We start from the raw sequence: 18,625 nt of genomic DNA on the forward strand, positions 1-18,625 counted from the left end.
ATTAAATACAGTTAGCGAAACATGATTTCTATTGGAACAAACCTAAATCAACTTTAACTTGCACGATCATGTTTTGATAAGCATGTATTTTTATTATCTATTTACATCGATAACTCTTACTGAGACCATTCGGCTGTGTACAAGCAGCACACATAACCTCGGACATCGGGCGAGACCTGCACCTGGCTGAACCTGTCAATCAAACTCCGTGTATTTGTTTTCATTGGATGGTCAGGCGTCTCTCTTTTGTCAAAAGCCAATGGAAAATTAATGAATTCAAGGTAATCGGAATCAGAATTTGATAAAGCACACAATTTAAATGATAGAAAATTTATTAATTATTCGAACAAAATTAAATGTAAACATTGAAAGGAAATAAAAAAATTAATTATTATGGGAATCTATACGCATGGTACTCAATTAAAATAGATTATATTATGATTTTATTATTTTATGTAGTAAAATCACCCTTCCAACTGTTACTCAATTACATAACAATTGTTGACCTGGGGCTATAAATGTTCTGAGCTGTGTGCGCTGAAGCGGCACAAGATTCTCGATCGCATGCGGCAATTGAATTAACACAGACTGGCCGAATAAACAAAGGGGTGGGAAAGTGAAACAAAATGTTACATATAAGAAGAAACCACCAAAAATGTTTTTCGACAGATCTTGATATCTTTTCTCCAATTAAAAAAAAATCCAGCGCGAGCACCTGTCAGCGGGGCGGGAGGAGTGGGGGGGGGGGGGGGCAGCAATGAGTTCGCTTCCACAATGAAACTACAGAAGTGATTAATATGTGACCGATAGAATCTAATCTAAAGTTGTTTAAACTCATGTGAATATTTTCTAAAATAATCATCGAATGCCTCAATTCAGGGCATTCCTTTATCGTGCTAGCACCTACCGCAAACATGTAACATGGAACTTTGATTATAATTTGATTTGATTTTTAAACTACCTTGTACGCTATCGTATAAATCAATGCTTAATCAACTGTAAAAGTAAAATAACTTTATCTTAAACCAATATAATAGTTGAAAACATAATAAAATAAAGTTGTGTCCGTGCAAAATATGAAACATAAACGCGTCATAAGGTACATGTAGAAGAACACGAACCGACCGCGGATCACTTAACCACTCGCGCCGGATCTCCTCAGCCATGTGCGAGGGATGATCATTATTTAAAGGTTTAATATTTGAGGGGGGTGGGGTGGGGGTGTTGATTTAAAACATTAATTGTACAGTTTTTAAAGTAGTTTACATAAACCAACCAACCATTAGTTTATGTCTAACGATATTTCCGATATGGAGTAATATCGTTCATTAATATTCATTTACACTCAAATATTTAATTAAATATATACAAGTAGGACAAACCTTTATAACATAAAATTAAAACAGTTCTTGTATATACGGCTATATTAACTCAAACACGTTCATATGCATGCAAGTGTAAGTCGCGGTGTGCGAATCTTGTGTATTAAATAACCGCTTACCGCTAGGTAATGCAGCCATGGCTGATCTCCTCGGCCGTGGGCGAAGGATAGATTACGTAAAGGTACAACGCACAGAAACGCACAACTCAGAACCAAGGAAGATTTGAAAAGTTTGCAGTATAATGACCTTACTCTATCAAATAGAAGTTCTTTATTTTAAACTAAAAACCCACAATTGATCTATGTCTATTATTGCTTTAGAGAATGACATTGCTTTTATTAATTAAATGAACTACATGTATTTCTTACTTGACATCCAATCGTTTAATCCACAAAAGATTTTGTGTAATCAAAACTAAAACAATTCTTGAGTTCGCGGCTAAATAAATTCATATATGAGAGACGCAACTCTCGTGTATTAGATAACCACTGACCGCTAGGTAGTCCAGCCGCGACCACGGTGACCGACTTTCTCGGCCGCGGGCGAGGGAGAGCTTACGTAATGGTACACACACAGCTCTGATTCAAGGTAGATTTTGAATGCATGATGTTTATATTAAAAAGGTAATGCATATATTTTTTCATTCCATATTTTGTGTTTTACTAGAAAAGAAAAAGAATGTTTTGTTTTCCAATTCCCGTTTTTAAGGATTGTGCACTATAAGAACTTAACAACGACTTAAACTCCTAAAAAAAGCATGTATTCTAAAAAAAAAAATTCTTATGAATTAATGCCTCCTGTATAAACCAGCATACTTTCTGCGGTAACTTCATGCCAGTTGTACGCACAAAGTCTTTCGTTAACTTGTCAAATAAAAACAGGTACATGCTAACATGTAAAGCTTTTTACACTCATACTACACAAACCACTTACAAAATAACATTGAGACGACCTTCATGAGATCCCAACAAACAACTTTTCCAGCGACAGCCATATCAAAATCCTAACCGTTTTTGAGTTATTAAGCAAAATTTTTAGGGGCCATTGGCCCTTAATTTAAGGGGCCAGCCCCTTTTTATTGGTGTCAAATGAAAGCCCTTGTTATTTTGCACAACTTTTATTCTACATGTCTTTACAAAATTTTTTTCGTTCAAAAGATATAAAGGAAAACATGTCTAAATTTTTGCACTTTTTTAAATCCTGTTTTTTGACCCCCTACCTTTTCCTAAATAAAAAACGTAATCTAAAAACATAAACAGATGTGCACAACTACAATGTCTCTGTTATTCAAATTCGTTGGATTCCCATTCCCTGCTATCATAGTCTCGGAGCCTTTGTCTGGAAACAAAAGGCCCTAAAAAAATTTAAAAGGGGAATAACTCTTTAACGGAAAGGGAATTCTACATTTTATGAATTGCTTAAGATAGTGTTTTGTAAAGTACATTAGCCCTGAAAATTTGAGCAAAAACCGTTTAGAAATGAGCAAGATATGAAGCCTCAAAGTTCGCGTCTAGGAAAAAAAAAAAAAAAAAAAGAACTAGAGCAAAGCTCGTTGCAAAGCAACAAGTGGGTCTTCCGTTAATGTCAGAAGTAAAGCTGGAAGTTCCTGTAAGAAGCAGAGCTCTTAAACCAATAACAAGAGTAATAAAAAGAAAAAGATGAAAAAAATCGAATTATTCCTGGTACGACTTAACAAAATCCGAATGATTTAAAGTACGAATTAACAAAAACCTTTTTGATTTTAAGAACGACTTAACAAAAAAAATCCGAATGTGTTCAAGTACGACTTAACAATTATTTTTGGTACGAGTTAATTTTACTTTGAACATTACACTATTTTTTAAACCAAGGACGCGGAATAAAAATTTCCGAAAAAAATCAATTTTTAAACCCCGATATCTCTGTAATGCATCGTCCGATTTTAAAACGGCTTTCAATGTTAGATTCAGCTTAATAAGCTCTACAAATAACATATTCATTTTTGATTTGATCAGAAAATTCATTTTTTCGAAAAATTTGTTTCACTTCCGGTTTCGACCGGAAGTGACAGATTTTCATTTCGAGCCTTATTACAGAGGTAAATCGATTAAATCATAACCATTGAAAATTTCAAGCCTCTATCTTAAAGCGTTTTTGAGAAAAGTCCGGGACAAAATGACTTTTTAAAAATTTTAAAAATGACGTCACGTCAAAACGGAAGTGACGTTCTCTTTAAAACTTTAAAATTTTTGAGGGACGCCAACTTGCAAAAATCTCTGAAAATTTCATCAAAATCGGTTAAAAACCTTTTGAGTTATGAAGCAAAAAAGGAGTCAGAAGAAAAGAAAAAGAATAATAATAATAACTAGAGCAAAGCTCGTTGCAAAGCAACGAGTGGGTCTTCCGTTAATGTCGGAAGTAAAGCTGGAAGTTCCTGTAAGAAGCAGAGCTCTTAAACCAACAACAATAATAACTAAAATAAAAAGATGAAAAAAAAATCGAATTATTCCTGGTACGACTTAACAAAATACGAATGATATTAAGTACGACTTAACAAAAACTTTTCCTATCTCAAGAACGACTTAACAAAAAAATCCGAATGTGTTCAAGTACGACTTAACAATTATTTTTGGTACGAGTTAATTTTACTTTGAACATTACGCTATTTTTTAAACCAAGGACGCGGAATCAAAATTTCCGGAAAAATCAATTTTTAAACCCCAATATCTCTGTAATGCATCGTCCGATTTTTAAAAGGCTTTCAGTGTTAGATTCAGTTTAATAAGCTCTACAAAACACATATTCATTTTTGATTTGATCAGAAAATTCATTTTTTCGAAAAATTTGTTTCACTTCCGGTTTCGACCGGAAGTAACAGATTGTCATTTCCAGCCTTATTACAGAGGTAAATCGACCAAATCATAACCATTGAAAATTTCAAGCCTCTATCTTAAAACGTTTTTGAGAAACGCTGCGGACAAAATGACTTTTTGAAAATTTTAAAAATGACGTTACGTCAAAACGGAAGTGACGTTGTCAAGAAAACTTTAACATCTTTGAGCTATAATAGTTTCACATTATCTCTGAAAATTTCACTAAAATCGGTTGGAAACTTTTGGAGTTATAAAGCCGAGAAGGAGTCAGAAAAAAAAAGAAAAAGTATAATAATAACTAGAGCAAAGCTCGTTGCATAGCAACGAGTGGGTCTTCCGTTAATGTCAGAAGTAAAGCTGGGAGTTCCTGTAGTAAGTAGAGCTCTTAAACCAATAACAAGAGTAACTTAAATAAAAAGATGAAAAAATCGAATTATTCCTGGTACGACTTAACAAAATACGAATGATTCTAAGGACGACTTAACAAACACCTTTCCGATTTTAAGAACGACTTAACAAAAAATTTCCGAATGTGTTCAAGTACGACTTAACAATTATTTTTGGAACGAGTTAATTTTACTTTGAACATTACGCTATTTTTTAAACCAAGGACGCGGAATCAAAATTTCCGGGAAAATCGATTTTCAAACCCCGATATCTCTGTAATGCATCGTCCGATTTTAAAACGGCTTTCAGTTTTAGATTCAGTTTAATTAGCTCTACAAAACACATATTCATTTTTGATTTGATCAGAAAATTCATTTTTTCGAAAAATTTGTTTCACTTCCGGTTTCGACCGGAAGTGACAGATTTTTATTTCCAGCCTTATTACAGAGGTAAATCGACCAAATCATAACCATTGAAAATTTCAAGCCTCTATCTCAAAACGTTTTTGAGAAACGCCGCGGACAAAATGACTTTTTGAAAATTTTAAAAATGACGTTACGTCAAAATGGAATTGACGTTGTCAAGAAAACTTTAACATCTTTGAGGGATAATAGTTTCACATTATCTCTGAAAGTTTTATTAAAATCGATTGGAAACTTTTTGAGTTATAAAGCCGAGAAGGAGTCAGAAAAAAAAAGAAAAAGTATAATAATAATAAAAAGAAACCGAAGAATAACAAGAGGGTCTTCCGTTGAAAACGGAAGACCCTAAAAAGAAACCGAAGAATAACAAGAGGGTCTTCCGTTGAAAACGGAAGACCCTAACTAGAGCAAAGCTCGTTGCAAAGCAACGAGTGGGTCTTCCGTTAATGTCAGACGTAAAGCTGGAAGTTCCTGTAAGAAGCAGAGCTCTTAAACCAATAACAAGAGCAATAAAAAGAAAAAGATGAAAAAAATCGAATTATTCCTGGTACGACTTAACAAAATCCGAATGATTTTTAGTACGAATTAACAAAAACCTTTTTGATTTTAAGAACGACTTAACAAAAAAAATCCGAATGTGTTTAAGTACGACTTAACAATTATTTTTGGTACGAGTTAATTTTATGATAAACATTATGCTATTTTTTAAACCAAGGACGCGGAATCTAAATTTCCGGAAAAATCAATTTTTAAACCCCGATATCTCTGTAATGCATCGTCCGATTTTAAAACGGCTTTCAGTATTAGATTCAGCTTAATAAGCTCTACAAAACACATATTCATTTTTGATTTGATCAGAAAATTCATTTTTTCGAAAAATTTGTTTCACTTCCGGTTTCGACCGGAAGTGAGAGATTTTCATTTCGAGCCTTATTACAGAGGTAAATCGACCAAATCATAACCATTGAAAATTTCAAGCCTCTATCTTAAAGCGTTTTTGAGAAAAGTCCGGGACAAAATGACTTTTTAAAATTTTTAAAAATGACGTCACGTCAAAACGGAGGTGATGTTCTCTTTAAAACTTTAACATCTTTGAGGGACGCCAACTTGCAAAAATCTCTGAAAATTTCATTAAAATCGGTTAAAAACCTTTTGAGTTATGAAGCAAAAAAGGAGTCAGAAGAAAAGAAAAAGAATAATAACTAGAGCAAAGCTCGTTGCAAAGCAACGAGTGGGTCTTCCGTTAATGTCAAGAGTAAAGCTTGATGTTCCTGCAAGAAGCAGAGTGTTTAAATCAATAACAAGAGCAACTTAAAGTAAAAGATAAAAATAAATACGAATGATACTATGTACGAATTAACAAAAACCTTAACGATTCTAAGAACGACTTAACAAAAAAATAATTCCGAAGGTGTCAAAGTACTTAACAAAATTCGATAAATTTTTGGTACGAGTTTGAACTTTACGCTATTTTTGAAACCAAAAACGCAGAATCAAAATTTCTGAAAAATCAATTTTTAAACCCCGATATCTGTTATGCATCGTCCGATTTAAAAACGGATTTTAGTTTTGTACTCATCATGAAAATTACCGTAGGTTACATAATGTTTAATTTCTAATATTGAAAAACAATGAAAAACTAAAACAAGAGGCAAATGGGCCACATCGCTCACCTGAGGAACAATAGGTATGATAAAATCAGCTTAATGGGGTCACAATGCAAACTACCTGGTCAATGTACAATAATACATGTAGATCCTGTATAAATAAAATCCATTCCCCCCCTCCCCCCTTAATATTCTTATGTTTATAATCATTAGTTCCTTTTCTAAAAGGATGATTTTATATTGATTTTATAGTCATATCGCATGCATGAGTATTGCAGTTCTCAAAAAGATCCTAAACAATAGTTTATGTATGGGATATAAACCTACATCAAACTCTGAACCTTCTTGTAAGGCCAAAGAACTGTCCTGGGGCCAAATTCTTAACAATTATAAAGAATCATCTGGCTGATTAGTTTCTGAGAAGAAGATTTTTAAATATTTACTCTATATATTCCTATGTTAAACTTTGACCCCCCCCCCCCCCACCCATTGTGGCCCAAACCTATCCCCGGGGTCATGATTTTCACAACTTTGTATCTACACTACCTGATGATGCTTCCACATACATGTAAGTTTCAGCTTTCCTGGCTGATTAGTTTCTGAGAAAACGATTTTTAAAGATTTTCTCTATATATTCCTATGTAAAAATCCATTCCCCCGTTGTGACCCAACCTTACCACCTGGGACTATGATTTGAACAAACTTGAATCTACACTACCTGAGGCTGCTTCCACTTTAATTTGAGCTTTTCTGTCCTAATAGTTTTTGAGAAGAAAATTTTTAAAGATTTTCTCTATATATTCCTATGTAAAACTTGATCCCCCTCTTGTGGCCCCTCCCTACCCCCGGGGACCATGATTTGAACAAACTTGAATCTACACTACCCGAGGATGCCTCCACACAAGTTTAAGATTTTCAGGCCGAATAGTTTTTGAGAAGAAGATTTTTGAAAAATACCAACAAATTTTCAATAATTCTCAATTACCTCCCCTTTAAAGAGGGCGTGGCCCTTCATTCAAACAAACTTGAATCCTCTTCACCTAGTGGTGGTGCTTAGTGCCAATTTTGGTTGAAATCTGCCCAGTGGTTCTTGAGAAGAAGATGAAAATATGAAAAGTTTACAACAACGACAACAACAAATTGTGATCAGAAAAGCTCACTTGAGCCTTTGGCTCAGGTGAGCTAAAAACAAAATAAAGGAAACATAGTTGCATACTTTTATTGAAAAACAATTTTTCACAGCTAACAATTGTAAATTACTTTAAACAGCCATAATTTTGTTTGTTATAATTTCTTATCAAACACAAATTACAACATGGCATGATGCTTTCTTAAAGTTCCATTACAGTAACTGTTCATGAATTATCCGATTTAATTTGAATTACTGGTAAATAGTCTGTAGAACACATTAAGGAATATGCATGTAGGTAGAGGTGACAGGTTAACCTCAAGAGCTGAAAAGAATCAACAGGTAAAAACCATGTGGCCACCAATAGCTGAAATTAAAAAAATCAATAAGCTGTGTTAATACATGTACCGGTACTTATAATAGCTGTGTTTACATTAATATACGCATAGTATTTCTGAAAAAAAAATACACTGACCATGCAATGTAATTAGTATGACATATCCCGATACGTGACATAAAATGGCACAGGACAGTTTTGTTGATACATTTCATTGTAGCCAGGGGACGTGTGTCTTCGGAACCCTGTAACTAGAATTTCGCATTTTACTTCTGAATCTCATGTACCTAACATATGGGGCCTACATATTGAATATCAATTTCAACAAGAGACATCCCTCTAACTAATGATAATCATTAAAAATCATTTCATGAATTTTAGCAACACTCATAAGCCTTCAAGTACAGCAACTCTCAATTTTACACAAATATTGACGGGTACTTTATCCGAAACTGTCCCTTGCTACCTTTAACTTACACAAACATTCTCTGAAAAGTCATCTTGTCTTAAACTTACAAAGCTTATGCTATTCTGAGAAAAAGTATACCTCATTTTGCCAATTCCATTAAGGATTAAGAAAAATATGGCCATTTAAGTGAACCCAGCATTTCCACTTTCTTCTATTTAACACAGATTCACAGGGTTTTCCATAAATAAAGCATCTTTACCTTATCTTATAGAGGTCAACTGTTGTTCAACCTCCCTAAATAAGAAACCTTATTCAAAACTACATACATATACATGATATTATCATGACAAAAGCATCACATCACTTAGAAATACCCTTACATGTATACCCTCCCCCTATTTTTTGATTTTCCTAAGAAGCATTAGTTTATACACTTTAACCTAATATTATGAAACTTGTGGCAATTCCCTTGAGTCATTTCTGACACATATTTAAAAACAACCATCACTGATATTGAAAATTGATCTTTTCTTGATAAATGGATGAAATGTTACATTTTTTTTCACAAAAAGACATGCCGCCATACATGTGATTTCTTGTTTTCATGAAAGAGTAAGCTTATAATCATTTTTAGTGAATATCTTATTTATTCTGGTTTCTAGTCTCCTTTTAACTTTGCTAAAATAGTAAAACCTACAAGTGTGATGTCTGCTCTTAATTAAAATGAAATTCAAACACAACCGGGTACCTGGGGACGGATGAGAATTCCATGATAAATTATCAAATTTTACATGTTTTCCTACATTTTTGATGCATATATACAATAAAAGGGTAAACATTTGTTGTTTCTTGATCATTTCGAGAGTAATTATTATAGCAGATGTTATTTCAAGGTCAAATGTACATTTACATATCCAACATGTAATGGTAATGAAGACAATTGGAAAGAGGGGGTAGCTTTTTGAATTCCGTAAATATATCTAAAATATCACTTTTGGATAGGAAGGAGCAAAAACTTGAGTTTTTTGACATATTGTATACTTTGATAACTGCATTTGTCTACATGTGAATTTTATTTGAAAGAAAAATATGCTGTTTTAAAAAAATTGAGTTATATAAGTCAGGTTGCTTGATGTTATTTCATGAAATCAGATGGCAAAATTGCTGCAAATTTATAATTTAAATAATTCAATTGATCAAAACTCTTTTACTGTGCAGTATTAATTCTTATCTCAGTAATTAACTTAAGCCTATTAATTGTCATCAGGATAGGAAATACCTACTTTCTAAGCCAATTTACTCTAGTGGTGGTCATTCTACACATTTACTTCCCTTGTATATTATAGCTAATAAATCATGTAATGACATATATAACCAACAAAATCATCCATTTTCCCAAAATAGACTACTTTTGGTACAAAATCCACTCAAAATTACAGTTAAATGAAAAATCTGAAAATACCATGTAGTCTTGAAACTTACACAAACATTCTCTGAAAAGTCATCTTGTCTTAAACTTACAAAGCTTATGCTATTCTGAGAAAAAGTATACCTCATTTTGCCAATTCCATTAAGGATTAAGAAAAATATGGCCATTTAAGTGAACCCAGCATTTCCACTTTCTTCTATTTAACACAGATTTATAGGGCTCTCCATAAATAAAGCATCTTTACCTAACCTTTTAGAGGTCAACCATTGTTCAACCTCCCTAAATAAGAAACCTTATTCAAAACTACATACATACACATGATATTATCATGACAAAAGCATCACATCACTTAGAAATACCCTTACATATATACCCTCCCCCTATTTTTTGATTTTCCTAAGAAGCATTAGTTTGAACACTTTAACCAAATATTATGAAATTTAAATGCTTCTATTCTGATCAATTGAATTTTTAAGCAGCGTGAAATTAAAACCATCGCAATTGAAACTTTAGTAAAATCATGAAATTTTAACACGGTGGAATTAAAAAGACTTACAGTATTTCATCCGAACAGCCTCAAAGTATAATTTTCTGCTATACCATTTTTTTTAAATGAATTCTACTGGGTTTTTTTTTTGCAAATAAATTTAGCGAGGATTTTTTTCTCTTTTCTTATTAATGACAGGTTTTAAAAACAATATTATGTTTAGTATGTATAAAATTTCATAAACAATTTTACAAAGCTTTGGATTTTAGTTGCACAATGAAAAAATGAGGGATTGCACGATAATACATGCTCATTTTGAAATTTAAAACATTGTTGATTTCTTTTCCTAGATAGAGATATGCACAAAATGATGTTGCTCTGTAATGCTTTGCCAAGATTAAAAGCATGAGAGAGAGAGAGAGAGAGAGAGAGAGAGAGAGAGAGAGAGAGAGAGAGAGAGAGAGAGAGAGAGAGAGATCTGAGGCACATGTAGTAAAAATTATTGCATACATTTGTCTTACTGTAAAAATTGTTTACAATGTAGATGTGTTCTGCATGTAAAGTTTACCTCAAATGAATCAATAAAATTCAATATATATAAAAGATAAACTTATCTCAAAGATAATAATCTGTGAAATAATCAAATCTTGAGAAGAATGTTTTATAGATATTAGGGAACATTAACCTAAAATCTGAACTTAAAGTTCGTTTCATCTTGCACTCTGTTTTACATGCTCTTTCACAGGCGATAATCAAATATAACGGCGAGCCAGACAAAAGTTCTAATTTTAATTAGACTGAATATTTACCATGTCAAATATATTTATTTTATTTTAATTAAGCACAAGCCTATCTGAGTTCTTTAATTCATTAATTAAGTGGATGTGATATGGTAAAGATCTGCTATATTCAAATATTTAGGATAAAGTTATCATCATGCAAACATGCACTCTAATTACAACATTCTACTCTTGTGTGCCTTTGGACCCCCACCCCTTTTAATTGCACTGTTTTACAGTGTGTGGTGTGTTGTTCAATACAAAATAAGACATACATAATAATAAATAGAAATTCAAAAGAGTAGTGTGCAAAACATACACGTGAAAATACATTGGACAGATAATATCCCGAGATTTCTCGGGCTCAAATGCCCGCTTTTAAATTGTTACGCACGTCAAAAGCGGAGGTTAGAGTCAGAGGAATGTCGGATTAGATTGAAAAGTGCACAAACACTTTGAAAAGAAAAAGTCAATACGACATATCCTGTATTGAAACATACCTTTAAATCTGTCATACGTTAGTTGAGCTGAAATTTCCATAATCGCGGTCTTGCAGGCCATTCTTCTGACACACCGCTATCAGCTGTTGTTCGCGGTCAAAACATGGCGACTTGACATGGGGAACCGTACGATAATTATTTCGATTAAAACTAATAAGACTAATAAAAACTAACAACGTAATTATCGATCGAAGTAAGGAAATCGTTTCGATAAACACTCTGATTAACTATATAAAAAACGAGTTCGGTTTTATGACCTGTACGAAATCTTTTTAGCGGGAGTTACCTTTAGTGGGAAGTTTGCACTATTTTTTAAACCAATAACGAGGAATCAACATTTCCGGAAAAATCAATATTTAAACCCCGATATCTCTGCAATGCAGTATCCGATTTTAAAACGAATTTAAGTTTTGTATTTAGCTTTGCAAACTATACAAAATGCATATAATTTTATGTTTTTTTTATAAAGTTTTATGATCAGTACGAATTGTTACAGTAGAAGTTACTTTCAGTGTGAATTTTGCACTATTTTTGAAACCAAGAACGCGGCATCAAAATTTCCGGGAAAATCAGTTTTTAAACCCCGATATCTCTGTAATGCATCCTCCGAATTTTAAACGGTTTTCAGCATTAGATTCAGCTAAAAAAGCTCTACAAAATACGTATACGTTTTTTGTTTAATCAAAAAATTCAATTTTTCGAAAAATTTGATTCGCTTCCAGTTTCGACCGAAAGTGACGGATTTTTATTATATAGCTTCATTACAGAGGTAAATCGACCAAATCATAACCATTGAAAATTTCAAGCCTCTATCTTAAAGCGTTTTTGAGAAAAGTCCCGGACAAAATGACTTTTTCAAAATTTTAAAAATGACGTAACGTCAAAACGGAAGTGACGTTGTCTTTAAAACTTTAACATCTTTGAGGGACGATAACTTGCTAAAATCTCTGGAAATTTCATTGAAATCGGTTGAAAACTTTTTGAGTTATGAAGCAAAAAAGGAGTCAGAAAAAAAAGAAAAAGTATAATAACTAGAGCAAAGCTCGTTGCAAAGCAACGAGTGGGTCTTCCGTTAATGTCGAAAGTAAAGCTGGAAGTTCCTGTAAGAAGCAGAGCTCTTAAACCAACAACAAGAGTAACTAAAATAAAAAGATGAAAAAATCGAATTATTCCTGGTACGACTTAACAAAATACGAATGATTTTAAGTACGACTTAACAAAAACCTTTCCGATTTCAAGAACGACTTAACAAAAAAAATCCGAATGTGTTCAAGTACAACTTAACAATTATTTTTGGAACGAGTTAATTTTACTTTGAACATTACGCTATTTTTTAAACCAAGGACGCGGAATCAAAATTTCCGGAAAAATCAATTTTTAAACCCCGATATCTATGTAATGCATCGTCCGATTTTAAAACGGCTTTCATTGTTAGATCCAGCTTAATAAGCTCTACAAAACACATATTCATTTTTGATTTGATCAGAAAATTCATTTTTTCGAAAAATTTGTTTCACTTCGGGTTTCGACTGGAAGTGACAGATTTTCACTTTGAGCCTTATTACAGAGGTAAATCGACCAAATCATAACCATTGAAAATTTCAAGCCTCTATCTAAAAGCGTTCTTGTGAAACGCCGCGGACAAAATGACTTTTTGAAAATTTTAAAAATGACGTTACGTCAAAACGGAAGTGACGTTGTCAAGAAAACTTTAACATCTTTGAGGGATAATAGTTACACATTATCTCTGAAAGTTTCATTAAAATCGGTTGAAAACTTTTTGAGTTATAAAGCCGAGAAGGAGTCAGAAAAAAAAGAAAAAGTATAATAATAACTAGAGCAAAGCTCGTTGCAAAGCAACGAGTGGGTCTTCCGTTAATGTCAAGAGTAAAGCTTGATGTTCCTGCATGAAGCAGAGTGTTTAAATCAATAACAAGAGCAACTTAAAGTAAAAGATATAAATAAATACGAATGATACTTTGTACGAATTAACAAAAACCTTAACGATTCTAAGAACGACTTTACAAAAAAATAATTCCGAAGGTGTCAAAGTACTTAACAAAATTCGAATTATTTTTGGTACGAGTTTGAACTTTACGCTTTTATTGAAACTAAAAACGCAGAATCAAAATTTCTGAAAAATCAATTTTTAAACCCCAATATCTGTTATGCATCGTCCGATTTAAAAACGGATTTTAGTTTTGTACTCATCATGAAAATTACCTTAGGTTACATATGTTTAATTTTTAATATTGAAAGACAATGAAAAACTAAAACAAGAGGCAAATGGGCCACATCGCTCACCTGAGGAACAATACTGTGGTTTCATTAATATTCAAGGGTATCAATTTTCGTGGAAAAAGTGAAAATGACATGTTCAAGGATACGTAAATTCGTGGCCAATGATCCTTTCAATACAAATTGATAGTAGAATTTGCACTTCAATGAACATTTAATTTCATGGATAAACTTAAAAACGAAATCAACGAAAATTGGTATTTAACGAATATTGATGAAACCACAGTAGGTATGATAAAATCAGCTTAATGGAGTCACAATGCAAACTACCTGGACAATGTACAATAATACATGTAGATCCTGTATAAATAAAATCCATTTTCCCCCCTAAATATTCTTATGTTTATAATCATTAGTTCCTTTTCTAAAAGGATGATTTTATATTGATTTTTTAGTCATATCGCATGTTGAGTATTGCAGTTCTCAAAAAGATCCTTAACAATAGTTTATATATGGGATATAAACCTACATCAAACTCTGAACCTTCTTGTGAGGCCAAAGAACTGTCCTGGGGCCAAAGTCTTAACAATTATAAAGAATCATCTGGCTGATTAGTTTCTGAGATGAAGATTTTTAAATATTTACTCTATATATTCCTATGTTAAACTTTGACCCCCTCCCCACCCATTGTGGCCCAAACATGTCCCCGGGGTCATGATTTTCACAACTTTGTATCTACACTACCCGAGGATGCTTCAACATAAGTTTCAGCTTTCCTGGCTGATTAGTTTCTGAGAAAAAGATTTTTAAAGATTTTCTCTATATATTCCTATGTAAAAATCCATTCCCCCATTGTGACCCCACCATACCACCTGGGACTATGATTTGAACAAACTTGAATCTACACTACCTGAGGATGCTTCCACTTTAATTTGAGCTTTTCTGGCCTACTAGTTTTTGAGAAGAAGATTTTCAAAGATTTTCTCTATATATTCCTATGTAAAACTTGATCCCCCTCTTGTGGCCCCTCCCTACCCCCGGGGACCATGATTTGAACAAACTTGAATCTACACTACCCGAGGATACCTCCACACAAGTTTAAGCTTTTCAGGCTGAATTATATTGTTTTTGAAAAATACCAACAAATTTTCAATAATTCTCAATTATCTCCCCTTTAAAGAGGGCGTGGCCCTTCATTTGAACAAACTTGAATCCCATTCACCTAGTGGTGGTGCTTAGTGCCAAATCTGGTTGAAATCTGCCCAGTGGTTCTTGAGAAGAAGATGAAAATATGAAAAGTTTACAACAACGACAAATTGTGATCATTAAAGCTCCTTTGGCTCAGGTGAGCTAAAAACAAAATAAAGGAAACATAATTGCATACTTTTCTTGAAAAACAAATTTCCACAGCTAACAATTGTAAACTAGATGCTGTCATTAGACAGTAATACCCGCACCATGTATTTGCCCCTAAATAACACTGTTTTGTACCAGTTTAATTAAAAATGAAGGCTACATGCAAACTCCGGTAATACATTTAAAAATTATAATTTTCATAACTGAAGGATGAGATCCCTGCCCACATGATAATACACATCGTGACATGAGCAGCACTTTATGTGCAATTTGGGGTAGAACTGTTTGCAGTGAATTTTCAGTTAATCAATAATCTTAACATTTTATGTCATAGGAAGTATAATGGTCTATATAATTATTACAAACAAAATTAAAATTTAAATTATGCCCCCTCCCCGTGGCGGTTGCCGGTTTTAGATTTGCTTCTGTGTGCCTACATGAACATCATCGTGTGCAGAGATTTAGAGAAGGGGTGGGAGTGAGGGGTCCAGACCCCCCCCCCCCCCTCCCCATGAAAATTCGTAATTACCAAAAATACACCTTGGACCCCAATGCTCTTACAGACATGTAAACGCTCTAACCCATTGCGCTTCAATGTTAGGTAACATTATTTTTGGGGTAAATATTTAATGAATATTCAACATACTTTATTGTTTATCTCAATAGGAAGTATACATGTACATCACAATATGCAGGTGTCCTGCACCACCTTAAAGCTGTTATTTACCTAATAAAATAGTGCAAGTGGATTTGAAGAATAGTTCATAAAAATACATGCATGTTACAAATGACTTTGTCTGAAGTTACGTACACAACACAGGTTTGCATGTCTCATTAGCGGGTACTAGTTTTTACCCAGCTCTTCGATTAGATGGCATACATGGGTGTTGCTAAAACGCGGAACGGAAAACGGAACGGAAGGAAAACGGAAAATCTTATCTAATGTTATTTACCTCATAGATTTGTTAAGTATGCTAAAACGATATACTTTATGTACCTTTTTAATTTTTTTTGAAAGATTAGCAATATTAGATTATTTATTCAAGAGTATTTATTTCCTCAAAATTAACAGTACATGCATTGACCACTATATTCTGTCCCAAAATATCCTCGATTCACTTTTTGCTGTATATTTATATATACCTCAGGGTTCAAGCGATTCTCTTTTAGAAGCATTAAACATTCTCATTATTCTTTCTTTAAAACGTCCTCTCTAGCTTATCAGCTGGTATAAATACACGGCTAAAAATAAAGAAGTCTACGGGGTTTTGCATTTTAACATACCCGGATGATAGTGTTGAAAAATTGTGCAAGGTCTTCTGAGTGACTTCCAAATGGAGAAAAGGTGTCAACATTTTCCATTATAAATCGTCCAAATGTGCTGCATGAATATTTTGGGATCGACAGACTATAGTCCCAATATATAATCGGAAAATCAAACCAGGCAACGTCTAGAGCTCTCTATTCGGATCATATGTATATAGCTGCTGGAATAAACAACTGCATGCTTTGTAATGCAAACGTAACAAAATTGCATTGCTAAAAATACTAGTTTCACAAATTCCTAGTTTCACAAATTACCGGGTATTTTAATGTTTACTGTATTTTAATTTTTTAATGTCGTCAGTCCTACAGTTTTTTTTCTTCCATCTCAATGATACTGTATCCTGTATGATAAAAGATCGTCTAGAACACCGAAAATTCAATTTTGATGTAAGTATATACATGTACATCATATTTGAAAATAATATAAAAATACTCAAAACACGCATAAAACGCTTTCACTAACTGCGTACGTTACGCTAATATGCCAGCAATACCATATAAGAGAAATAAGTAAAAAGTTATAGCTAATTTGCTCGTTTAATCATGTTAATGTTTCACAATTCGTATACATTTGATTTTTCCGTTTCGTACTCAACTAAAGCCGAATGAATACAATGCTATAATTGATAGACATTTATATGAATATTAATAAGATAGCAACATGTTGATAATCATTCATTAGATATAAATAAAAGATACAAAGTAAATCGTTTCTGGCCAGTCTATACCCTTTTTAAGCGATAAACGTGATGATATTTTCCATTCCGTTCCGTTTTCCGTTCCGCGTTTTAGCAACACCCATACATACATGTCTGTGTTTTCCGTATGCAGAAAAGGATTACGGTAGTTAAGATCAGCTAAAGGAATTCATTATTGTGTTTTAATTGGATTATCATTATGATGTTGACCAATTTAGGTAAGCATAATACATTTAGTAGCAGTAGCACAATATAATAAGATGCCAGCATTGGATTCCTGCCAGCATACATACGCATGTATATAAGTTCTACTTTCACTTTCTAAATGTAATCTCCCTTTGACAGCATACTGTATCATCATCTTTTAATATTTAAGTAAGCTTATCATCGTTACCTATCCTATCGCATTTGTAAAGTTTCTGTCATTTTAGTTGCAAAAGTTATTTTTTTCATTTGTCAGACTGCATGCACTGTTGAGTTGACCCCATATTGACCCTGTATAAACAATTTCTTATTAAATTTGTGTATTACATATGTAAGTAAGTGTAGACACTTATATTTTTTATATGAGTAATAATAGGAAGGAAGGAGTATTTCTTTCTTAATGTATTATAATGCATCAAATACAATGTAGGTCATGACCTTATGGGACTGTTCTGACCCCACGAAACAGGAAAATACAAAATATATCTTCTAAAGTCATTATGATGCATCAACTGGTGTAAAGTACATTAATGACCCCAGGTGTTGTCTTTAAACCCCCCCCCCCCCATCCCCCCCCCCCCCCCCCCCCCCCCCCCCCCCCCCCCCCCCGCCTTTATAAAATAGGAAATGATATGATACACTGTATATTTTGTTAACTTCTGAGATCTGAGATCCTCATCCCTAAACCGTTTAATTTAATTTTGCTCTTTGTGTCATTGCGCGTAAAATTGTATTGTAAGATTATGCCCCCTTGGAGACACCCTGACATTTTAGAACTAGAAATAATAATGTATTTTATCTTTTTCATATGTTATACAGTAGTGTTTGATCCATGTGGGTAATTCCTAGCCTAATGATGTCACTAGCTTTGTTTAGGAGACTTTACAATTGCCCCAAATAGGTGAATACACATGGCAGTGATGCATATAACATTTTGTTTATAAATCTTAAAAATTGAATTAAGCAATTTCCAAAATGTTAATGTGAATCACGAGAGAAAAAAGCAATCAAGAAATGATTTAAAATTTGCTACTGTACACATGTAAGAATGTATTAAGAAGACTGAATCTTTATAAGCAGGTT

The 18,625-nt window shown here is 33.2% G+C and overlaps 1 protein-coding gene across 1 annotated transcript in view; it reads left to right on the forward strand.

Moving 5' to 3' along the window:
* Positions 1–14,122: 14,122 nt before the first annotated feature.
* Positions 14,123–18,625, forward strand: part of LOC128168869 (inositol 1,4,5-trisphosphate receptor type 1-like) — a 12,390-nt gene continuing 7,887 nt past the window's right edge. The window contains exons 1-2 of the mRNA XM_052835023.1: positions 14,123–14,147; positions 15,290–15,303. Coding sequence (XP_052690983.1) covers positions 14,123–14,147; positions 15,290–15,303 — 39 coding nt within the window. The remainder of the gene's footprint in view (positions 14,148–15,289; positions 15,304–18,625) is intronic.

This window comes from Crassostrea angulata, unplaced genomic scaffold (assembly GCF_025612915.1).
Source record: "Crassostrea angulata isolate pt1a10 unplaced genomic scaffold, ASM2561291v2 HiC_scaffold_62, whole genome shotgun sequence".
Lineage (NCBI taxonomy): Eukaryota > Metazoa > Mollusca > Bivalvia > Ostreida > Ostreidae > Magallana > Magallana angulata.